General features: G+C 39.0%; 2 protein-coding genes across 2 annotated transcripts; both read right to left on the bottom strand.

Moving 5' to 3' along the window:
- Positions 1–201: 201 nt before the first annotated feature.
- slc12a2l (solute carrier family 12 member 2-like) lies at positions 202–20963 on the bottom strand. The gene is made up of 26 exons (XM_088076274.1): positions 20190–20963; positions 17902–18027; positions 16928–17003; positions 15949–16044; positions 15672–15811; positions 15464–15574; positions 14057–14165; positions 13848–13975; positions 13076–13160; positions 12365–12513; positions 10452–10559; positions 9418–9541; positions 9215–9316; positions 8224–8379; positions 7043–7142; positions 6744–6855; positions 6485–6625; positions 5734–5840; positions 5097–5176; positions 4785–4910; positions 4499–4612; positions 2680–2791; positions 2489–2575; positions 1777–1912; positions 1615–1682; positions 202–823 (listed from the first exon to the last, which is right to left on the bottom strand). Exons 1-26 carry the CDS (start codon positions 20652–20654, stop codon positions 688–690), a joined length of 3294 nt encoding a protein of 1097 aa, XP_087932400.1. The 5' UTR covers positions 20655–20963; the 3' UTR covers positions 202–687.
- Positions 20964–22396: 1433 nt separating this feature from the next.
- On the bottom strand, positions 22397–26009 carry LOC121966097 (sperm-associated microtubule inner protein 10-like). Its single transcript, XM_088076273.1, has 4 exons — positions 25876–26009; positions 24712–24820; positions 23629–23813; positions 22397–23540 (listed from the first exon to the last, which is right to left on the bottom strand). Exons 1-4 carry the CDS (start codon positions 25911–25913, stop codon positions 23495–23497), a joined length of 378 nt encoding a protein of 125 aa, XP_087932399.1. The 5' UTR covers positions 25914–26009; the 3' UTR covers positions 22397–23494.
- Positions 26010–26046: the final 37 nt, after the last annotated feature.

Below are 26046 nucleotides of genomic sequence, written 5' to 3'. Positions count from 1 at the left end.
TTTTTGAACGCAGCTCGCAGACACTTTGCTCTCTCAGTCCAGTTTATTCTGTGCAGACTAATCTGGAAACATCATTTAAAAGTCTGGAGAAATTACAGTAATAATAATAATAATAATACAAATAATAAAGTGCAGATAAAACTATGAAAATTCTGTAATAACTCCACAAAAGCTGAGAAGAAACAGACGGACAGAAACATGTGGTTTAGTTAATATTTTAATAAAATAATGTACAAAATAATGTTACCAGAGACACAGTTTGTCTTACCACTGAAAAAAGGAAATACCACTTCATAATCACAGGTCACCTGAAACCAGCAAACATTCTGAAATCGTGATTTTATCGACATAAATAAACATTAAAATAAGTTACTGTTGTTACTCTCGTGCACGTAAAAACACACAGGGCCCAAAAAATGTACAGCCGCTTACTGCAGAAGGTAAAACAAAATAAAAATAAAAACAACAGGTGAATAAATGTTGTGATTAATTTGTTAATTTGACAGAAATTTACTGAATGGAAACAAAATTAGACTTTTTCTTTCAGATCTGTGACACAAAACTTGAAGCATGATGATATTTCTGTTCCTGTGCAGCTGCAGGCGATGTAATACTGAAACACACACCATGGATGTGTGTGTTTGAACACTGTGTGTGTGTGTGTGTGTGTGTGTGTGTGTGTGTGTGTTAGGAGTAGAAGGTCAGGACGCTCTGTTGGTTTCCTCGGACCAGCAGCAGAGGTGGGAGGTCTTTGGACAGAGTTTCCAGCCAGCACATGTAGAGGGCGCTCGACACCGTGCCCTTCCTGGCCAGAGGCATGCTCCTGAAAATTATCACAGAAAACACACAACTTGTTTTTATAGAAAGCTGACAAGACGTGGCTAAAAAAACAGCAAATTTATGTTATAAAATAAAATAAAATAAAGTAAAAAGGTACAAAAAAAAAGAAAAAAAAGTTAAAAAATACATAGGATGATGCAATGAGCAAAAAAACAAGACATGGCCAAAAAAATAGCAAAAATCTGTTATAAAATAAAATAAAATAAAATAAAGTAAAAAGGTACAAGAAAATGACCAAAAAATAGTCAAAAAAATTAAAATCAAAAATAGCCTTAAAATGTGCGGGAAATAAAAGAGTGTATTTACTTCATATATTTTATTATATTTTTTCTGTCACACGATTGTAAATATAAAATTATTATAATTACAAACATACCCCCCCCCAAAAAAACAAACAGGAAACAGTGAGAGTGATAAAAATAAAGCTAAATTAATTTGTGCATTCACACAATTTGTAATTTTCTCTCTGGCCTTAATTTAAGCGCCAGTGTTTCTTTTTACACTTCATTATCTCTTTTAAAATAGGCAGCACGTGACTGATCACTTTAAAGTGTCAAATGATGCAGTGAATGACGCCAAAATAAAACTGCCTACCCCAGCTTTAATCAGTCTGTGACACAAAATTGATTCTAAAGTTATTTTTCGTGTAAATTAAACCATTTCATGTTTTCAGATTCACAGACTTTTTCCTTTGAATAATGTTAATAACTGAAGTTTTAGCGATAATGTTGAGGTTTGAACTGATAAACAATAAAAAGAAAGTCAAGTCCTCACATGACGATGAGTTTTGCCGTGCTGGAGTGCTCCCTCAGCAGCTCGTTCAGTCGGATCTGACGGTTGCTCTGAAAGTTAAACGCAGCATGTTGACGTTAACGTGCTAAACAGTTAAACTTCAGCTGCACGATGCGATTGGTCAGCGGCGATGTGTCGGCTGACCTTGGCCTTGTAGAGCTCCAGCTCGTTGTCGGTGATCCTCCAGGGCTCCTGGGCCTTCAGCCTCTCCGCAGCCTCCTGCTCCATGTCGTCCTCCTTCAGCCTGTACGGCTCGATCAGCTCCTTAAAACTCAGCTTACTGCCAAACCACACAGAGACGTCAGTGTTAGCGTGATAATACAGCTCTGTACAGTGCAAAATATATCTATATATATATGTATATTATATAATACATTAGGTAGCCAGGTCCCCTTTTTTTCTTTTTTTTTTGCTTATTTTTGGGTAATTTTCATGTAAAAAATTATTGCAAATTTTTGGGCTATTTATTGTTAAGCTGCTTATTGCCTTATTCCCATGTTTGTGAAAGAAATCCAGCTGATATGCTCAGGTTTCAAAGGGTTAACAAACATGAGCCAGGCAAACTTTACCATGTAAAAATTTATAAAAAATATTATTATTATTTTATCTTACAATCATTTTATTTTTGATTGATTTTTAATTTTTTTTTCTTATTTTAATTTTTATATTATTATTTTAATCAAATAAATTTTATTTATTTTATTAAATTTTATTTTGACTGTATGAGGGTATACACAGTATATACACAGTATATATATATATATATATATATATATATATATATATATAATCTCTGTGAAATGTAGTTATTTAAATATCCCCATAATTTGAAAAGTTTGTGCTTTAGAGGTCGTACTTGTGTTTCTTCGGTTTGGTGTTGATGTCTCCGATTACGTTGATGTCAGAGAAGTCGATCCTGAACCGGCTGAGCAGCGTAGCCATGCTGACGGGACACACACACACACACACACACACACACACATAAGCACACACATGCACAATAATAATCAACATAAAGTTTAAGTCAGGAGAGCTGAGAGGACTCACGCCCGACGGTCGTGATCGATGCGGTTGATCTTCCCGCCAATGAAAACGCGAATCCTGCAGTCGCCCCACTTGCTCCTGTTGGTCAGCAGGAAGGGAATCAGCAGAGTCAGACCTGCAAACACACACACACATTATTTCTGGGTGTCATTTTGGACTTTTGACTTGAAATTCGTCTTTTTCTCTTTTTTTTAAAAAAAAAATTCCACCTGATGAGGTCATTTTGACCATATTTGGCATATGGAGGAAATACATGCTATTTCCACTAGGTGGCCTGTCACAGTCAATGTAGCTGCTGATCATCGACATATCCCAGACTGTCAGCAGCAAAAAAAAAATCTACTTTGCATGTAGTATATTTAAAATAATTCTTTTTTTTTTTTGTCATTTAAAAACAAAGTGGCCTTATGAATACAAACCTGGCATTTAAAGGGCTAAAACTCTGAAAATGAATGAATTTTTGATATTTATTATCAGGGCTGATGCTGGTTAAAAAAAAATCAATAAAAGTAGATAATAATATTAATGTACAATATTTATTACAGCCTGATTTTGAAAAATGCATTTTGTGTGCAGAGCAATATGAGTGTGTGTGATAATAAAATAAAGGAAAAAAATCCAATATATCTAAACATCTATGCGACACATCTCCACTGTGTCCGTGTTGTTTCCATATTACATCTTAAAGCTCATGAACACACCTGCGTCATAGGAAGAGCTCCCTTACTCGGGTACACACACACACACACACACACACACACACACACACACGCACACACACACACACACACACACTCACTCACACACACACCTGTCTCTGCTCTGCTCGTCTGCAGCTCTGCCTGGCCGTCCTCGCCCACCTGCAGCTCGTTCCCTCATCACTCTCTCACTACATGAACGGCTCCACCTCCTCAGTTACCGTGTCAGCCTTCGAGAAGCTGCCACGTGCTTCGTGTTTTTGCTTTCAAACCACCTGTAGCTGAACATGTCTGTCTGCACACGCTTCAGAAATACACAGATAACGTCCTGCTGCATCCAGTATCTGCATTTGGGTCCTCTCCCTGCAGCCACTCTCCCTCACGGTCGAAGCAAATTAAGATTTGACTTCAGAGGAGACGCATCCTGTGTGGCGAACTTTTTAGAAATCCTTGAAAATGAACAAAGAAGTTACATCCTCCGTCAAGGAGGTTTTATTTTTGGTTTGGTTTGTTTGTCAGCAGGATTATCCAAAATAACCTCCTGACCAAATTTTCACGAAACTTGTTTGAAGGGTGCATCATGTGCAGAGAGAGAGCTCACTAAATTTTGGAGTGGATCGCTTCTTTTCAAGTCAGTGTGATTTAACACAGCAGCCGTCTCTCACACCTTCAACCTTTAGGACCTGAGCGATCCGAGTGCGTGTGACATGAAAGCAGACCCCGAGGGTTAATCACATATCGAGATATTACAAATTAAACTGGTCTGCAAAATAAAACATTTTAATGTAACCTTCAGAGAACGTTTTAAGGATGTTTATCATTTCAAATAATGTTCCTGTGAGGCTAAATGCATAATAAGATGTAACGTTCTCACTGCAACATTCAGAGGACGTTTTGGTGATGTTGAGAGGTGACAGACATTTTTTATGAAAATGTAACACTATGTGATATTTTTTTTTAAAAGACAATTTTTAAAAAAGTTTTTAGAGTATGTTACTCTAACTTTAATAGGACCATTTTGGGAACTTACTAAAACATTGGTTGCACTGTATGATTCTCAGAACGTTTTTAGAGCCATAAATTGCTCGCTGACGGCGTTTGTGTGCAGCGAGCCAAAAACTGACCTCCGTCATCAAACAGCCACCACACGTCGATGGTTCCTTTGCCCTGTTTCTTCTTGAACTGCTGGCTGCTCTCCAGCAGACGCTGGTCCGTCAGACTCAGAGGAGACTTGGTCTCTGCAGCCGGACACGTCACATGACAGGAAATAAAACACAAGAAGGGGTTAAACAAACACTTTGACACTGAGAAATCCACAAAACTCCAAAATCCAACAACTCCCTGGTTTACACGATTTATTCAAGATAAAGATGGAGCAGGAAGAAACGAGCCATCGTAAATCTGCTTCACCTCTGATGATGAGCGGGCTGCTCTGGTTGCTGGTGGTTTTTGAGGGACAGGAGTCAGAGTCAGAAACAGAAACCACCACCTCCTTACTGCTGACTGGCGGCTTCTCGTGGGACAACAGCAGCTCGTCTAAGGAGACAAACGGGGACACATACACACACCCAAAAAAATATTGCAATACTATTCTGCATCCATTTTTTTCCACCCACCCTCAATACACACAACAGAATCAAAATTTGTAAAGCGCCAAAGTTATCACAAAAACACAAAAGATGATGCAATATAGTTGGACAGACAGATGTGCAGAAGACGTACCTTGTCCTGGGATGTGAGAGATGTCCAGTCCGTCCTGCAGACGAAGGATCACAACTCCAAACTGCAGGTCAAACGCGTCGCTGCAGCAAAGGACAGAAATTTCAGCTAAAACTTGCTCTGCACAGGAAATATGATTTATGTTTATAATGTCAGTTTGTCCAAATTCTTCTTAATTCAACTGTCTTCATGATTTTAGTCTATTAGACATTTGTGTGAAATTTTGTCATAATTGTGAAATCTGTAGTCACTGTGAGTTTGACGTTTGACCACCAAAAAGTTCATCCTTGACTCCAGGTGGACGTTTGTGCCGAATTTGAAGAAATTCCCTCAAGCCGTTCTTGAAATTTTGTCTTCACAAGAATGAGACTGATGCAAGATCACAGTGACCTTGATCCTTGACCACCAAAATCTAATCAGGTCATTATCGAGTTAAAATGAGCGTTTATGCAAAATTTGACACAATTATCTCACGGTGTTCTTGAGATATTGTGTTTTTAGACTGAAACATGTAAAACTGCAGCGCAAAATTTAGTAACTAAATCAAGTCTGTTTATTCTGAACGAGGTTTTCAGTAATTTTAAGGATGGTGTCAGAGCCAAACTTCATCTGTCTTTTTTTCAAAGACGTCCGTCCTCACTGTATGGTGTTGATGTACATCTCCACGTCTCTCATGTCTCCGTCACTCCAGTTGTTCTTGAAGCCCATGACCAAAGTGTTGGGCCTTAGGCGACCCAAACCGACCGCCTGGACATCAGAGAACACAGAAATGACAAATTAATCAGAAATATGGCATATTTCTAACTTTAACGAGGGCGGTTTGGTATAAAAAGAAGCCAACTCGGATTTTTCTGTTACCCCACAACAATTTAACATGTTAGCAAGGCAACAAAATCAAAATTATAACAGAGAATATAAATAAAATGTCATAACAACAACATGCACAGGAGAATATGAAATGTGTCTGCACAGTTTGAATTCTCAGAGCAGCTGTTTAACCCTTTTAAACCTGAGTAATTTCGCTTAGACGGCAACAAGCAACTAAACAAGACATTGCCCAAAAGTTAGCAAAAAAAGTTTTTAAAAACAGGTACAAAAAATTACCAGAAAATATGCAAAAGTTTTTAAAAAATCTTAAAATCTTTAAAAAAGTCTTTTTTACTCATTTTACTCATTTCTTGCAATTTGTGGGATGGCATGTTTTCCAAAAGAAATCAAATCAATTTCTTTATCTTGTAAAGGGTTAAAAAGCATGTGAAAGGCATCTGAACGCAGCACAAGAAAACTGATGTCGATCCAGGTTCCAAATGGTTGTAAAAAAAATAATATTAAAGTGAATAATAAAAGACCTGATCATATCTATTTTCAGTAAAAGGTTTGGACTTTGATACCTGCATGAGGAACTGCGCTCCGTGCCGCAGGTTATCGGAGAAAACGTGCGTGTAAAAGGCCTTGATCCGTTTCTTGTTGAGCCAGCGCTGACAGCGGGCGTGCTCCTGAGACAGCTCCTTCATGTTCGGCCGCCGGGTCACCTGAGAGCAGCACAGAGACACAGGTGAGGACAGGAAGAGACAAAAGACGAGATCACTATCACGCAGAAAACATTTCAGCAATGCAAAGCATGACAGACTGATGTTAATCTGTACGTACGATCCTGACGTGAGCGCAGACCATGAGGCCGACGTTCTTGGTGAAAGAGTGAACCAGCTGAAGCAGAGCGGGACGAGAGGTTGGATAACCGGCCATCACCAAACACTGCGGCCTGAAAAAAGAGATTTCACACGCTCACAACATCAAACTCAACTTGTAGTTTTGTGTCGGATGGAAATCACCAGATTCTTGTCAAATTAGAAAATTCTGATGAAATTATTTTTAGTTTTGCCCAAATCTATATTTGAAACCTGCCTTGTTTCATGTTTGAAATGTGAATGAAATAACCCGAAGCTGACCTGAAGTTTTTCACGTGGTCCTCGACTCCAGTGAGGTTCATACAGTGAGTCAGAGCCTGGTTGTAGATCAGAGCCTGAGTGGACGAGCCCCAGTTCACATCTGCAAGAAACAGCACAGACAGTCGAGCAGCTGGGTGATGGGCAGGCCTCGGCAGCATCACGCTATACCACAGTATATAGAAATACTCAAGGTATGTTTTTCACAATCTGGCGTTTTCGACACCATGTCCCGCTCTGCTGAAGCACGACTTCTCTAAGATGGAGAAGCACTTATCAACATCACGAAAAGTTGTGTGGAGTTTGGACTGAATGCAGCAGACTGTGAGAGGATCACCACCCAGAGGGGAGAAACAAAACCGAAAGCACCGGACGAAGAGAAGGAGGAGAGCCCGCATCAGGGTGAGGTTGACCCGACTTGGACCGAGAGCTGCTCCTCTACCAAGACTCTTCCGGCTGATGTCCGCTCGCAGGAGAGTAAAGTGGATGAGATCTGATTGAGGCTCATTCAGCAACAAATCAGAGATTTCTCTGCACACATCTTCACAGAGACATGGTTAACCCCTAACATCCCGGATCAAGCTGTTGCACTGGATGGGAAGACCTTGTTGGGAGCCATAAGGACACAAGACTTTGATGCAAATTTAAAAAAAGCACTGCCTGAATTGTATGACGCCATCAGCAGCAACATGCCCAAACACCGGATGGATTTTCATAGTAGCTTCTGATTTTAATCAACTCATCCTTCAACTCCAAAGATGTAGCAGGATCACAGACAAATGTAATTTCACTTTTTAAACTTCCTCTTTCTATTAAACTCATTGTATGTAGTGCACAGCATGCACCACCAGAGCTCAGACTTCTGTCTGTACTGGCAGGATTTTTCTCTTAAAAACACTGATTAAACTCATACAGAAGCAATCCCTCTCAACCGTCACTTATGATCCCCTCTCACTGTGTGGTGGTGTATTCACAGTACAGATAGCTAAAGCTGCCATTTTTATTTTTTTTTCTTATTTTCTGAGTTCAGGACATGTATGAGATCATTGCCCAGGTGAGGCTGGCATTCAACTCTTTGGAAACAGAACAAATTAGCTTAATTTCTTTCAAAAACATGGAGCGACGAGCAATTTAACAAAAAAATCGCCCAAAGATGATCAAACTTGAGCTCAGCATGTCCTCACCAGGTTTCTTGTAGCTGACGTAGATGTAGAGAGCGAGGACGATGAGCAGAGTGACCAGAGCGGCCCACCAGTTGATGACGAACATCACCACGCAGCACAGGATCGCCCCGGCAAGAGACACCCACATGTTGTAGTACTTGAAGCTGGGACGCCACCCTGAGGGGACGGACGAGGACGAAACGTAAAGAGCGGCGCAGATATGAGCAAATAATCAAAGATTAGATACCAGGACACACGTTTTACCAAATGATCTCAAATACAAACGACATTTTGTAAACTAGACAAAATTTAAGGTTAACTGTTTTTTGGCAATACTGTCTTTGTTGTCTAACTTAAAGACGAGTAAATTTTATTTAAAAATATTTGTCATGACAAATGTCTGACAGAAACCTAAATCTCACAAATGTCCAGGACCACAAAGAACAGGGTCCCCACAGCTTAATGCACGTTAGATTTAAGACTTTGTAAGACTTTTTGAATGCCACTTTGAGTGACATTGAAGAGTTATTTTTTTGTTATAAAACAAAAAACATGAACCGGCATGGATTACTTAGGTTACGGGAATTTACCAAAATGTTCTTTAAATACTTTTTTTTTGGCTTTTTGTTTGTTTTGCATAAAATACACCAAACTTTGCATGCATACCCCCGCTGCTGTCCACATTTTGAGATTGTCATTTCTGTCATTAAAAAAAAATAAATCATAAAATTCTACCTCCCATGTCGAAGCATTTTAAGACTTTTTAAAGATTTTTTTTAACACATAAAAAAAATTAAGGTTGTATTTTTAGATTAATTAATTCAGGACTTTTTAATGATCCTCAGGAACCCTGAAAGAAACGTATTATGATGCATATTTGACATTTTCATCTTGACTGTATTTCAGTCAACTCTGTTTTTATTAAATCCCAATTCAGGGCACTTCTGAATAAATCTCATCAAATATAAAGACTAGACTGAATTAAACCGTGACTTCAGTTCGCAGAGTTTACCCGGAGAGTTGGCCAGAGAGGCGTGGAAGACGGAGAAGTTGATGAGAGCGTAGGAGGCCAGGAAGAAGTTGGAGATGATGGGAGCGATGATGTTCAGCTCCGCTGACAGACGACAAAAACGAGAAGGTTCAATCGTTAAGAAGCTTTAGCTCGAGTTGTGTCATTCAAAGAGGAAAAAATGAAAGTTTGCGTTCGGGGCCCACCGATGAGGATGAAGGCGAGGCCGATGCCGAAAGTCAGGACGTAACCGCGGAGAGGCTCGTTGTTCTTCCCATAACCCTTTGCAAACACGCTCAGGCCGGGATAGATGTTGTCCTTACACAGAGCCTGAAATCACAGCGTTTAAAACACGTGTGACGGTTTGTTGATTCACTTCAGAGGTGGAGATTTAAAAAAGCAGGTCTGTGGGGAACTTTGATGAATTTCAATGAGAATATCAGATTTCATCCTTGATCTTGGTATTTACTTTAATTGCCTTTTTCTGGAGCTTTCAACCACACGTTGAAGTCTTCATCAGTGATGACAAATGAGCAAACTGATGAAGACCATGAGGTGCTACTGAAAGCTATGAAAAATGTAAGCAAGTCGACCTTAAATTCAAGTTTTTACTGACAACTATCATTTTTTTCAAATGAATTTATTATCTTTTTTCCGTTATATTATCTTTTATTTTTCATTGTTTGTCACTGGCTTTTATTATTCAACTTTTCATACAAATACTCATTCACTATGAAGTATTTACAGCTTGTGCTAATTCCAAAGTCATCCATTACCGACGCTTAGTCACTGACTTCAGTGCTTTTGTTGCATAAATTTAACTTCATGCTTTTGTTGCCTAATCTTAGCCACGTGTCTTTGTTGCCTAAATGTGATCACGTGCTTTTGTTGCTGAAACTTAATCACATATTATTTTGTTGAGTAAGGATATAAACGTAAAAACCAGGTATTTTGCCGATGCTGTAAGTTTATATTTAAAAAGTTGTGGGCAAAATTTTACATTTCTTCTGAAAACCAAATGGAGCATCAGCAAAAAATGCAGAGGGATACCCAGCGCGTCATATTTAGATATGAACAGCGCCGCCCAAACCACGATATCTGATGTGTTAAATTACTGTCAGAGATTTTAAGTGAGTTTGTGCCAAGTGATGCTGTTATGGTTATCTAATAAATGTGCTATAATATTAATGTGATACAAAAGATGATTTAATAACATAATTAATAAGAGAACAATTCTGACCTGGAAGACTTTGGGCGCGCTGACCAGCGAGGCCAGAGCCGACGACAGCGTGGCTGAAAAAATCCCTGCGCTGATCAGAGGACCGAAGCCCGATACCAGACTCATCGCCTGGACAACACACACACACACACACACACACGCACACACACACACACACACACACACACACACACACACACACACACACACACACACACAGCTTTAGGTTGACACTAACCCATTAAAAACCAGTCAGAGGTAGAAAACAAATCACATAAAGTTGCACAGAATTGTGTCTCCACGCTGTCAGTGAAGACGATAAGACACTGACATTTAACAAAAAGAAGCGTTCATTCTTGTTTGTACTTAAACAAGCCAAATATTAGCCATAGCCATATTAACATCAACACCTACCAACGTCATGTGATGTCTGTCAGCATGAGACGACAACAAAAACACACACAGACGTTAGATTCACTCACTTCTGCTCTTTCAGATTTCAGTGAAGCAAATTTTAAACAGCAGAACTTAAAAAAAATAAAGTAAATGTTTGTCTGTTGTCACAGACGAGATTGTGCACAGTGTCAGCGATATCAGTGTCAGTGAGCTGTGTGTGTGTGTGAGCGTGCAAGCTTTGTGTGTGTGTGTGTGTGTGTGTGTGTGTGTGTGTGTGTGTGTGTAGGTGGATGCTGTCAATGCTCTCATTCAGCTTTGCCTCTAACCAGCCAGAAACCTTGTGACTCAAAACAACAGTCACTATTATCACTGCTGCACTTTGTTTGAGAACAGCTCCATGTCACGCACACACACACACACACACACACACACACACACACAGTGGAGACGTCTACATAACAGCATCAGAGCAGCAGTCTGACACGATTCACACTCGTGTTTAACAACCACAGATCAATCTGCAGGTGTTTTTTTAATGTGACAAACTTTTATTATTAGTAAATAATCTGGTCCCCAACAGGGTGCCGGGTGGGCCCCCAAACAATTTATATTTCACTGTAAAATAAAGTGGTTCACACTGGGAATCGTTTTTGCACTCTTAGTATACATGAGGTTCCAGAGTGCATTAAACAGCATCAAAATCGAGCTTGTTGATAAAAAAAAAATAAAAATACAATGCCAGTGGAGGATCCCCCTCACCCCTCAACAGACGTCCTAGCTGAGACCCTAATGTCCCAAAATCCTTGAAATGTCCAAAGATCCTCAAAATGTAATAAACATGCTAAAATCCTAGGAATGTCTCACATTTACAAGAAACATCCCAAAATCTTTGAAATTTCCAAAAATCCTTGAAATGTCTTAAAATCCTGGAAAGTTCCTAAAATCATAAAAGTATCTCAAAATCAAAAAAATGCCCTAAAATCTTAAAAATGTCCTAAATCCTAGAACTGTCTCAAAATCTGAGAAACGTCCTAAAAATGTAAAACATGTCAAATAATCCTAGAAATGTTTTAAAATCCTAGAAATAACCTAAAGTCCAAGAAATGTCCTAAAATCTCAGAAATTTCTAAAAATGTCTCCAATTCCGAGAAATGTCTTAAAATCTTAGAAATGTCCAAAAATCCTTGAATCATTCCTAAATTCTAGAAACATCCTAAAATCCTAAAAACATCTCAAAATTCAAGAAATGTCAGGCTGCGGCCCTTGGCCAAACTGCTGCTCTTTGTGTGTCGCCGGCGGCGAACAGGACGGAGTCGTATCCTGACACGGCATCACTGTCAACGTGTGGGCTTCCACAGAAAACAACAGCTGTGGGTGTTTCGACGTCACGCTCGGCCAGTGTGTGTCGGCCTTTATGTAACACGCATTCCTGAGCTTCTCCGAGTGTTTTGAGCGAAACAAACAGTACGCGCCTAAATCTGATTGGTCATCATTTTTCTGCATTATCGAGCGTCCTGCGCTGAGCGCGCGTCTGTTACCTGGAAGTCGTTCATCAGGCCGTACTGACAGCCTCCCTCCTTGCAGATGGAGAAGTCGTAGCCCAGCGTGCAGGCGGCGTCGGTGCAGTTTACCGTGTCGCTCACCGTGTCGTTGTGGTCGCCGGTGGCATCCCTGACGATGCAGGAGCCTGCAGGAGGAGAAATCAACACACTCAGACATGTTGCAACTACAGCAAAGTTCAATGGAGACTTGTTTCAGCCAACATGTCTCTCTCTTTGTCCTCTTTCTTTTTATTTATTTATTTATTTATTTATTGGTTATATTCTGTTTGGTCGGAATACGAAAGCGCAATGCATTCACTTGAGAGAAAATGTATAAATACAAAAAGATTTTAAAATATTTTTTTAAAATCTCTTAAATGTATATATATGTATTAGAATAAGTTACAGAACAAAGATGAGCATTTATTTTAGCACTTTCTTGAGGTTTTTTTTGTTGGTTTTTATTGATTTATTTACTGTAGAATCACCGTCACTGACAAACGCATCTTCACAGCTGTGTTTCCGTTTTTGTGACACGTGCGCATCAGATAAAAAGCTGTAGGCAACACCAGGTCTATGTGAATTTTAATTTTAGTAGATGAGTTAAAAATATCTACAAGTCTTGGAAAACTCAGCAAAAATGTATGCAGAATTGACTGAATTTACAGGTCGATGCTGTTAGTGATTGACCTCACAGTGAAATGTTACCTGCGGAGATGGCGACAGCCACGTAGGTGATTCCTGTGATGAGGATGGCCAGCAGCGTGCCTTTAGGGATCGCTGACTGAGGATCCTGAAGACGGAGACATGATGAGATTCAAGTTTATTTTCTGCTCATCCTCAAGCAGCTTTCAGACTTGATACCACACTGAAATCACTGCTTCACTGATCTGTCTGCCGGTTATAGTAACATTAATCACTTCACTGAATCTTCTGAATCTTGAAATGCAGTTTACAGGATAATCGTCAGGGCTCAGGTCATCGGATGAAGCAGAGATATAAAGCTGTGTGTCATCTGCGTATCGATGGATGCAATGTTTGGGGATAATAAACCGGATGCATGCAAAAAAGGAAAATGTTGAAGCTTAGGACTGAACCCTGGGGTATTCCTAAATAAATGTTTACTCATTTTCAACATGAACTTCCAAGAGAAGCAAGTGTCTTGATCTCTTCAGTTACAAACCAAAGTGAGTCCAGAACTGTGGCACAATTTTCTCTAACTGGGTAAGTGTACTGACCACTGATTCTTGCATTATTGCAGCAAGATGAGAGCTACAACCACTGGACTGTCAGCAAAAACTAAACTTTATTAGCATGATTTTAATTTTAAGTTTCTCTTTTAATATTATTTAATGTATTCTTACTGATTTATTTCTTATAATTTTAATCTTTTTTCTCCGTCAAGCATAAATCTTACATGATAAGCGTGTCAAATATTATAAAATGCACTTAATGGAAGATGCAAAAGGGGAAAATTCACCGTGAGGTCTCCGGAGATGTTGGCTCCAGCCAGGATCCCGGTGGCTGCTGGGAAGAAAATGGCGAACACGGAGAAAAACGTCTCATCCTCTCTGAAGTCTGGACCCAGGTTCTCTAAGAAGATGGCAGCTGTAGGAGGAGAAACATATTGACTCGGGGACATTTTTGAATCGACCAAAAGTTTGGATAAAACCGAGAGTGCGGACTGACAGTGGTAGCCGAAGAATCCTTTGGGCTCTTTGCTTTCTGACACCATGAAGCTTCCTATGAAGTAATTCGCGATGGCTGCCAGCAGGATCACCAGGAGGACAATCTGAGCCTGGTGGACAGAGACAGAGACAAAGACAGAAATGAGGACAGACGCTTTGATATTTTGAGTTTTGCAGATGAATTACTCTCTAACAAGCAAAACCTGCTGATGTGTTCAAATCTGGTGAGCTAATTTACACCTGCAGAGAATATCTGACTGTTATTCATTTGCACGGATTATTTTCGGTAACTTTTTTTGAAGACCACTTCTGTAATGCATTATTATGGTAATCGTTGTGAATTATAATGTGCTCATAATGCTTTTAACTATACTCATAAACACACATAACGCTTAGCACTATATCAACAGTGACTATATCAATGATTTTTAAGCGGCAAGTGTCAATATTAATAAATGGTATTTACACACAAAATTGAGTCATGGTCATAGCGCCACCTACTGGCAACAGGAAATGGCATGTTTTACACTTTGATGTGTTTCTCACAGACTGATCACATTCTGCCACAGTCAGCTTAAAGAATCACAATCAGAAATGTTTTATCTTTTGTCATGACAGAAGATTGTCTTGGACATCGAAGTTGGTAATAAAAGCTTAAAGTCCTTGATGATGCCTCCTTGTGAACATTATAAGATTTTGTTGAACACAGTTGCCATGGCGAATAGGGAGTTGTTGTAACTTGACTAAACATCACTGCGCCACCTACTGGCATCAGGAAGTAAGCCTTGTGACATAATTATTATTTGATATACAAGACATTTACATGGTTTCATCTACAAATGATACAAGATGATGCACAATAATTGTGTTCTCCAGCGCCACATAGTGGCAACAGGAAGTGGTACAACATGTGAAAAGCTCACTCCAAGGCCCCAACTCTGCATGCATCTGACTTTTTTTTTTTTTTTTTGCTTCTAGTAATTTTCTTGCAACCTTCTGGTAACACGTTTTGGGTCATTTCTTGCTTAGTTGCTCAGTTGCTCATTGCATCTTTCCATGTTTTTGAAAGAAATCGAGCCAATTTGTTTAGGTTTCAAATGGTTAATAATGTTGTTGCAGTGCAGTTTTTTTCTATTTAAATTCAATATTTTTATTCTTCATTTATATTAACTGTTTTGCACCAAAACACAGTCAGATTCCTTGTATCTGTAAATGTACTTGGCAATAAAACCGGATCCTGATCCTGATTATATTTATTCCGCATGTTGTCGAGAATCCTCCTTATTTTGAGGTCTCGAGGTCGGCAAGTTTGGCCTACCGCTTGGCTGATGTCTTATTGTTTTATATGGAAATTTGGACCAGAGCAGCACCAAGTATGAGTATGCAGAAGTTGGTTTCCCAGTCGTACTTTGGCTTCCCACTCCATCCCAGCTACAGAGATTCCCAGCAGCAGGATGACGGTAAGAGTCCCGACGATTCGAATGTCGTTCAGCTCATCGGTCATCAGAGCATCAACGTCCTGCAGCCAACAACCAGAGCAGGGACGAAATCAGAATCCATGTTCGATAGAAAGACATAGATAGATGTTTAAATGTTTATACCAAAGTATTTCTCACATTAAGCATCTCAACGACTGTCTCTGCGAAGCCCACAACATACATGGCCACGGCCACGGCGTTGGCGAAGGCGAAAATGAGCCCGATGGAGCCTCCGAACTCCGGCCCCAGGCTCCTGGAGATCAGGTAGTACGCTCCGCCTGGACAGCAGGAAGACAATACAAGTCTGAGCCTCTAAAGTCTGTTGCTGAATGCAAATGTTTTTGTACAGCGATTTAGTGTTTTTTAATAGGATACATTTTAAACATTAAAAGCTCGTGTAAAGTTGGTGTCTCACCTCCTCGTACGAAGCCGTTGGTTGCTATGGCAGAGGTAGACAGACCAGTGATGGTGGTGACCAGAGTGGCCATCAGAATGATCGCAATGGTCAGTCCTGTCACACGTAAACACGTTTAGAAAAAAAAAGTGAAGATTTTAATGAAATAACTGATATCCGATCAATCACTCCGAACAATCACAGTAGCTAACCATGTTGACACATTTGCCCGTCATTACACGGGTTTTCATTACTGATTTGTGCAAAACTGAAGCGTTATTTTTCAAATGCTGATAAAACACAACAGTGAGATGTTGTGACCGATGTTCTGCAACTTCTCCTGTGGCGACAACATTCGAACAATCATGGCGATGAACGTTCAAAACATTATCAGCTTTATTTTTATTGCAGCCACTGCATTAGCCGTCACTATTTCCAATCCAAGGCCCGTAGGCGTGTTATGGAGCCCTTATACGAGGCAGCGTCCACATATGAGGGATTTCTGGGAGATCCAACTGATGAGCACATACCCATAGCATCATGTGACCTAGAAAAGACTAAAAAGTGTCTAAATAGGAGCTTTTTTGAAATTGCTGTGTTTCCGTTAGACATATTTTCAATTTGCAATTTCAGTTCATGCAATTTGAATGTTAATGGAAACCGGCCTTGTGTCACTGGTTGACATGATTCTTCATCACCATGAAACATTTTATGTGTATATTGCTTAAGTTTTGCACAGATCTGTCATGAAAACCCGCCTGCTGTTGGTTCACTGATAAGTTTTTAGTGATACTAAAGTAAAGAGACACAGCAGACTCTGTTTGAGTGTTTTTGTAGGATTTTGTGATGGGGAAAAGATAGAGTCTCATGTTTTAATGGTATCTGCCACATTAAAGGCCCACATATACTGAGAAAAGCCTCATTCTGATTGGCTGGTCTGGAGGAGACAAAGCTCACACGTTTCCTAAAATAAAATAAAATTTGATTTATTTATACGTACCGATTCCAGCCTGTCCGACAATCCAGGACATTCGGATAAAAAGCATCACACCCCAAATATTCAGCATGCAACGGATCTGCAAAACACACACACACACACACACACACACACACACACACACAAACACACACAAATGATTATATTTCTTGGGGGGGCAAAACTGCAGTGGGAAAACTTACAGTAAACTTACAGATTACAGTAACCCTCAGGGCCCGCTTTAATATTGCACACATTTATATCACTCTGTGAGTGAAATGCACATCAGTCCTGATCATAAATATCAAATATTCATTATTTTTCAGAATTTCAACCCTTTAAATGCCAGGTTTTTCTCATGGTGACGACATGAAAAAAGAAATTGTGAATAAAGTACATGCTAATAAGATTTTTATTAATTAATTAATTTATTTTTTGTAGCTGCTGACAGTCTGGGATATGTCAGTGTGTGAGTGTAGCTGCTGACAGTCTGGGATATGTCAGTGATCAGCAGCTACATTGACTGTGACAGGTCACCTAGTGGAAATAGCATGTATTTCCTCCATATGCCAAATATGGTCAAAATGACCTCATCAGGTGGAAAATAGTCAAAATGACAAATTCAGAGTCAAAAGCCCAGAATGACACCCAGAAATAATACAAGTCCTGTTTTTCTGCTCTGATGGCTGTGGGATCAAAAATGTCAGTTTGAATGGGTTTCAATGGAGCATTTTTTGACCTGAACAGTCTGAATGTAACTATTTAGTTTCCACAGTGTATTTTAGACTTATTGTAGGAGCTGAGCTGCAAATTCACTGATTACACTCAAATACACAATCTGGACTACATTTAGGACACATGCATCAACACACACACAATTATCACAACATGAATGAAAAGCGCATAAAATGCACCAAACAGTCCTTAAGGGTTAAAAATCACAGGAAAAAAAACAGAGAAATGCTCCTTTAACGTCTCTTCATGAAAACATCACTAACCAAAACTCCTTTGACCCAACCAAACTTGACAGTTCCTCCTTTCGCCTCCTTTGCTGCCAAAGCCGCCGCCGCCTCCTCAGCCGCTGATGGCTCCTCCCCGTTGGCCAGACCGTCCTCAAACGGCTCCTGACAGCCAATCACAGCCCAGATAGAGAGGTTAATAAAAGAATCAACAGAAAATCAAAAAAAAAAGTGTCAAAATGTGTGGCTTTATGTGATTAATCAAATTAAAATCACAAACATTTCTTGGTTATGAAATATTAAACGTTTGAGTATAAAAATGTTGAATTATAAATGAAATATATTGATTTTGCTTTGTTAACTTGTGATGAGCATTTGCTATTTTTTGACATTTTAAAAGTGTCTATTCTCAATTATTAATTTACTTAACATTCATTTAAGATTTTTTTTTTTAATCTATTTTAAGTAAACAGAGCAACATGCTGATTATTATTCTCCTCAAATTAAATTTCAGAGTTATCACCTCAGAGTCTCTGTTTCACTTCAGATTCACAGGTGAATATGTGAAAGTGTCCAGTGAGCTTTTTTTTCCAGGTCATTTCTTGAATTTTTTTGTCAAATTTTCTTCTTTCTTTTTCTTTTGATGCTCACGACCTTCTTCAAATGTTTTTGAATAAATAAAGAATTTTTTCCAAGATCTCAAAAGGTTGAAATTAATAATTTGTTAGTGTTTCTTATCTTTGCTGAGCAATAGTTTTGTGCAAAAAGAATAATAGATGCCATAATAGATGCTTGTTCCAAAGAGGTTTGGGATTTAAGCAAACAAAAGCCCGAGGTTTGCAGAAATGTACAATGCCAGAATTTTCCTGTGGAGACTCTGCGTGCGAGACAACAAAAAAGAGACGCAAAACCAGCACAAAGTGCCTCAGGTGGCGGGGCCTTTTGCATGTCTGTGCCCGGGGGCCAGTTGCATTACGATACGCCAGTGCGTACTTATAACACAAACTACACAATTAGTCATTTCACCTTTGGAGTCGTTGCACAGAGATCTCAAACATCATCCAGCGTCCTGCTGTCACAATACTGTAACTATCAGTGTACAATGTGCGTCTATGTCACAGCTACCTATGTGTGTGAGGAGTGGGAGCGCGGCGAGGGATGCCTGCAGGGTCATGAGAGGCAGCATTGTGTGCATGTGTGTGTGCATGTGTGTGTGCATGTGTGTGTGTGTGTGTGTGTGTGTGTGTGTGTGTGTGTGTGTGTGTTGGGGTCATGCCTCCAGTGATGTCACTCAGCCCACTCGGAGTCGCTCTGATGGGAGTGAAGGGAATGTTTCTGAAATAAAATGACGTCTTTCAGGTGGATAAGAAGGAAATGATGACGGTGGATCAACTAAAAAAAAACCTTAAAATTTTTTTTAAAAATCTGCAGAATTTAAAGGGACTTACAGTTTGCTTAATACCGTATCCCCTTCACTAAAATATTCCTGCAAGTGTTATTTAGTTATTTAGTTACATTTTCATCTAAACTTTTTTATATATCAGCCATGTTATTCTTATTATCATAACAGTTATGTTACTGTAAATACAGTAAGTACATTCCACACATAATACTTTTATTAATACTTCAATTTTGAATGCAGTCTTTTACTCCTAATAATGCTTTTTAGCTGCTTTAACCCTTTGACACCTGGTGTGACATCACTTCTATGGTTTGATTTCTTTCAAAAACTTGGAAAAAGGCAATGAGCAACTTGGTAAGAAATGTTCAATAAATTACAAAAAACAAACACAAAAAAACAAATGTAGTTTTTTTACTTTCTTTTCCTTAAAAAAATACTTTTCTTTTCATATTTCTTACTAATTTCTTATCGTTTTTTGGGTCATTTATTCTTTCATTGCTCATTGCCTTTTTTCTATGTGTTCGAAAGAAATGCAGCCAATTTGCTCAGGTTTCAAGGGGTTAAAATAATGTTACAGAAAATACCCTTTCATCTTTCACCTTTTCATGACATTTCATGTTTTATTTTTTTAGTTTGTGTGTTATATCTTTCTTTTTGTTAAATTTCAGGTCATTCTGAAGTACTTTTTTATGATTTTGTGCTAATTCTTGTGTCATTTTTTAAGTTGCTGACTGTGTTCTTATGTGTCTGAAAGAAATGCAGCCAGTTTGCTGAGATCTAAAAGGTTTAAATTTAAGTTTAAAAAGTTTCTTCCACCAAACTTGCGCATTAATACTCATCATTTTCTCTCTGGATCATCTTTCTTTGTTCTGAAATTTGAAGTTACTTCATGTTATTGAGGGAATAAAAGTTTTTTTGCGGTTACTTTGTCGAGTTCATCGTGCAGCTCGGACAGAGACGGTCTGAACAGCTTGTCTCCGGTGGCGGTCTGCCGGTAGAAGTCGATGTTGGGCACCGCGTCGATGGTGTTGTGTCCGAAGGTCCTCATGTAGTAGGTGTTGGAGTGGGAGTCGGAGATGTGCGTGTGTCCCGTGCCCGTTGAGTGCAGGCTGACCGAGTCGCTCCTCGCCGTGTCCGGCTCGTGGAAGACATCTGGCGGGAGCCCGATGTCCATTGCGCTGCCCAGCGCGCCCGAATCCAGGAACCCCACCACCCTGAAGCGGCCTTTGGCCTCATCCGGCGGCTTGGATCCGTCCGTTGAGACCGGGGCGGGAGCAGAGACCGGAGCCGGTGCAGGGGTCGGTACCGGGGCTGCAGAGGATCCTTCTGTCACCACATCCACCTGGAAGCGACTCTCGCCGCTCCTCAAGGACGGTTTCTGTCCCGACATGTCCGCCCAGAGAGACGCTGATAAACTGTCCAAAAAAAGGGGCACTAACGCACCGAGAGACAAACTGTTACCGTGAAACAAACACCTGCTCCAAAACCGCAGCTGCTGCAGCGCCGCAGCATTTAGTACCGGGCAGTCAGAGCGCGCGCGCACAGACAGGAAGAGGAAGAAATCGTCAAACTGGAGCCCAAATCAAACATTTAGATACAAAACTTACTCCGAGATAGCCTTATCCGCCAGGACGCACGAGAACGATCTGTGCGTAATGTGCGTAAAAGACACCAACTGCCTCTCTCTCCCTCTCTCTCTCTCTCACACCCCGTGTGTCTCTCTCCCTCTCCATCTGTCCATCTGTCCATCCGTCCACGAGTTGGCGAGCGCGTCGTCCCCTCAGATTGTGACTCAAACGGTTTATTGTCACCACTCTCCTCCTCTCGAGACATCCCAGCGTGTCGGGAACACGGCGGAGAGGAGGGAGAAGAAATGATGGATCGGTGTCCGTTACGCACCAAACTTTGGCACGCGTCCTGACGCATCCAAGTCAAGAGAAAAAAAAAGAGAGGAAGAGACAGAGAGGACACTTGAAGAGACGAGAGAGCGACAGAAATTTTTATCTCATAAAGTTTAGATAGCGCACAGTGTGTTTTTTTTTTGTTTTTTTTTTAATGTTAGAGCAAAATATACCAAGTGCGCATGCCCAGACTGACTGACTTATAATGTGTGATAAATGTATTTCAATTGTATTGTACAAATGTATTGAAAAGTATTGAATTAGTAATAAAAGATGTACTTAAGTACATTTAAGTGAATTTAATTGGGTTTTAAAAGTCAAGTTTCAAGTGTACCTAAATTCAAATAAATATTTTAAAAAACAAGTTTAAATTGGATTAAAATTTATTTTCAAAAAGGAATTGAAAGAATTAGTAGTAAAAATACAAAATACTTAGGCACATTTAAGTGAATTTAATTAATGGTGTCTCAAAATAATACATTGAAGTACACTTAAGTACACTTAATTGTATTTTAGTATGTTTTTAGCAGCACAATTACATGTATTTAGTATACTAAGTACATTAATAGTACTCTTTTAGTATATTAATAATGTGCTCATAGAAGTATACTAAATGTACTTATAAGTGAATATTCTTTTGTAATCTTTTTTTTTTAACTTGGGGCCAGCAGAAATATACCCAAATACTAAACCGTGTGTGTGTGTGTGTGTGTGCATGTGTGTGTGTATGTGTGCATGTGTGTGAGTGTGTGTGTGCGCATGTGTGTGAGTGTGTGTGTGCGTGTATGTGTGTGTGTGTGTGTGTGTGTGTGTGTGTGTGTGTGTGTGTGTGTGTGTGTGTGTGTGTGTGTGTGTGTGTGCATGCGTGTGTGTGTGCATGCGTGTGTGTGTGTGTGTGTGTGTGGTAGCATAAAACAAAGGGATTTGTCATCAGTGCTGGTGACACACTGAGACATTCACACACACGGAGGCCTGGAGCGGCACGCAGGGAGGCAAAGGACACGCGTTTGTGTGCGTGTGTGTGTGTGTGTGTGTGTGTGTGTGTGTGTGTGCATGTGTGTGTGTGTGTGTGTGTGTGTATGTGTGTGTGCGTGAGCAGCAGCATCGTTTGCATAAGGAACAGCAGCTGCTTTATCTGTCAGAGTTCTTGATGCTGAAGCCAAACAGTGGACAATAAATACAAGGACACAATGACAGGAACCAGTTTAACCACTGAAACCAGTTTGTCTTCATTCAGCTCCAAAGTTAAGATTACATCTGTGAGTTCAAGGCAACACGTCAGCATCATGTTATTTCATTGTGATTGGGATTTAATTCATTTTCACAAGAAAATCAGAGAGTGAATATACATTTATTTAAACATTAAAACAGGTAACGTTTTCTTTTATTAATCCCAAATACAAGTATAAACTAGCAAATTAGCAGAATCCAGGACCTTTAAAACATAACACATATTTGTTTCCAGTTAAAAATGTGATCTATTTTAATGATAATGATAATATAACACTATAATGAAATGCAGTCTTTTTTATTTTTTATTTCATTATTTTTTTTAAATTTCTATTTTATTTTGCCAAACATTTTTACAACACTCTTGTTTGAAATTCTACACTTTCTGTTGCAACAATACGTTTCTCTGATAAGATTAAAGCAGCTGCACTGCTGCAGCTCTGTGTCGTCCATCAGATTATCAAAACTAATCCTGAATTTAGATTTTATTAAACTTGAATCTGACCAGCTGATTTCAGTTTGCTGCTGAAGCTCCTGTGAATTCATTCACAGACACTGACACCATGTGGCGAACGCCTGCAGGAGCAGATGGTCTCTGTCCTTCTGATCCAAGGGACGATAAACCTGTGGATTTTAACCCTTTGGCCTGTTGTATAAAACGATTGTGTGAAAGTATAATGTTTAATTTTTTTATAATGAGGATCCTCTTTAGCTGACGCCTCGGCGACAAGCTCATCTTCCTGGGGTCTAAGACAACATAACATTACATTACAACAGAAATGGTCATAGAAATTAATAGTAAAAACAGTAATCAATAAAATAAATAAATAAAAATTAGCTTAAAACTAGACCAAAAAAACAAAGAACATAAGTTAAATAATCTTAGATGTAGTTTTTGGGGGGTTTGTGTGGTTGGGTTTTTTTGCAGATTTTGTATTTTTCAGATTTTAGTTTTGAATTTTCCCATTTGAATATTTTGTGTACTTGCCTAGTTCTTCTTTTTTTAGTTTAAACTGGGACGAGCCCATACTTTAATAATAATTAAATTCACAGCTTTGATCAGAGTGTGAAGCTCGCAGGTGTATTAGTGTTTCTGTGCTCAGGTTTGGTAGAGCCGCCTGGTCGTCACCACAGAGCTGTTGTACCTGCAGGAAAACAGAAACAAAAGAAAGAAAATTATCTCAAATATTCTTTTTTACGTGGCTGAATGCACCTTCATGTACTTATTTTCACCTGGAGAGGTGGGAGGAGTGATGAGCTGTCAGTCCGGTCTGACCGAGAGGAGCAGAGGAGGAGGAGGAGGAGGAGGAGGAGGAGGCGCGGTGAGAGGAGTCCTGACCCTGGCAGAGACGCTCTCGACCACAAAAACACAACGACTCGTGCAGAGGAGCCGCAGGGATCTCTGCCAGAGCGGCGTTCTGACACACAGGACATCGAAACCATAAACACTACTAACCCTGACCTCTGACCCCTGACCCGAACATAGAACTAACTTCAAAACCCTCCATCCTAAAATTTGATTATTAAACCCCTTAGGGCCCACTTCGTGTGCACAAAATGCACTTTTCAAAATGAAGCTTTAAAAAATATTAGACATTAATATTATTTTCTGCTTTCACTGAGTTTTTTGTTTGTTTGTTTGTTTTACCAACATCTGTCCTAATCGTAAATATCAAATATTCATTTAACCCTTTATATGCAGGGTTTTTGTCATAATGCCACCATGTTTTTACATGAAAAAAAGTGACAGTGACTTGACTGAACATTGATTGTGACAAAACTATCCAAAAAAAAAAAGAAAAATGAAAAATGAAAAATGAAAAATGAAAAGCATGGAAAAATATGCCAAACAGTCCCTAAGGGTTAAATTACTGGGACTTGCATTTTGTCTTTAAAAGGAAGCTAAGTCACCTGAATGTGACTGAAATTTTAGCAGCACGAGTATTTACTTCCTCCAGGATCTGCTTTTTTTTGTGGCTTGAAATGCCTGATTTTATGGCATTTATTGAAAAAAAAAAATGAATAAATGCAATGTATCCTGTGATATTTTTAGGCATTTTTTCTGTGTGTTTTTATGTAGAAAAAAATAAAATTACATAGGATGCACATTATGATATGATGCATTTTCAGAGCCAATTTTGGTATAAAATTACACAAATATCTTTTAAAAGTCATAGCTGCTCCAAGTTTTTCTTTGTCATGTAAGTCGGAGCCAGTCAGGAAGATTTAAGAAGAGAAACGAGCTGATGCTCCAGGTTACAAAGGGTTAATAATACAGATATTGTGTTATAGATTGTTACCCTCTCCGGTGTCTACCTTCATCAGCAGCCTCTGGTTCTTCATGTCCTGTTTCCACGGCATCACATACAGTTTGGGGATCATGGGATGTCGAGCCGAGAACGTTGGGATGTTTGAGCGGGAACGCCTCCGGATAAACGCGAGAAAACACATAGTTTTAGACATCTAACAAGTTTTTTTTTATTCTCCTTAGACGTGTTGTATCATTTTATTTTATTTTATTTTATTTTATTTTATTTTATTTTATTTTATTTTATTTTATTTTATTTTATTTTATTTTATTTTATTTTATTTTATTTTATTTCAATTTTAACTTATTAAACTAAGTTGCAAATGTTCGGTGGTGAAAAAAGTATTCAGATCCTTTACTAAAGTAAAAGTACTGATACCACCCTGTGGAATTGAAAATGTCACTTAATTAAAAGAAAATAAGAACAAGCAGGAAATTTTACTTAAATTTTTAAAAGCTAAAAAAACTGGGGGAAAAACATATCCAAATAAATAAAGAAATGAATAAATAATTAAAACACTCAAAATATTCAAAGGTCTTTAAAAAAAAGTCAAAGTTATTAAAAAAAAGTTATTAAAAAAACACTCCTTTAAAAGGAAAACATATAACCCCCCCAACAAAACAAAATTAAATTATCAAAATAGTAAAAAAAAACCCAAAAAAACAATTCAGATCATTTACGATAAAACATCGTATTTTATAAATATGATTTCTACGCTGAAATCTTAATTTGTGAAATAACCAAAGCTGTCAGATAAATGTAGTGAAGTAAAAAGTCTAATATTTCCCTCTGAAATGATGTCATGAAGTGAAAGAATAAAGTAGCATGAAAACAAAATGCTCAAGTGAAGTACAAGTACCTCAAATTCATTCTTAAGTACAGTACTTGAGTAAATGTACTGAGTTACATTCCAGCACTGCAAATATTTACGTGCAGTTTGTCTTCAGCAAATAAAGTTTCTGTATGAGGGAAGCAATTTATGAATGAATTTGAAAAGTAAAGACAATCTGTCTGTCAGAATTACAAGAATCAAGCACAAATAAATACATTAAAATATACAATTAAATAAAATCTAAAATTAAGAAACAGTTTTTAAAAATGTTCACACCACATGTGAGTGAGATTTGGGACTTTAAGAGTTTTTCAGAATAAAATCAGCACCATTACTCACTCATGTTGGTGGGCGCTCCCTGCAGCAGCTTCAGCCATGTTTGTTGACCGTCGGGGTCGCCTTAGAAACCTCCCAGTGCATGGTGGGTAGAGGGTAGGATTACATGATGGGACTTTGAGAGTGAATCAGCGAAGTGCTGGTAAAAACAGCAGACTGTATAAACGTCCCCCA

This window comes from Plectropomus leopardus, chromosome 4 (assembly GCF_026936395.1).
Source record: "Plectropomus leopardus strain MGB_pleo_1.0 chromosome 4, ASM2693639v1, whole genome shotgun sequence".
NCBI lineage: Eukaryota > Metazoa > Chordata > Actinopteri > Perciformes > Serranidae > Plectropomus > Plectropomus leopardus.
Note: the sequence above shows the minus strand (reverse complement) of the source record. Positions and strands in the feature narration are given on the sequence as shown.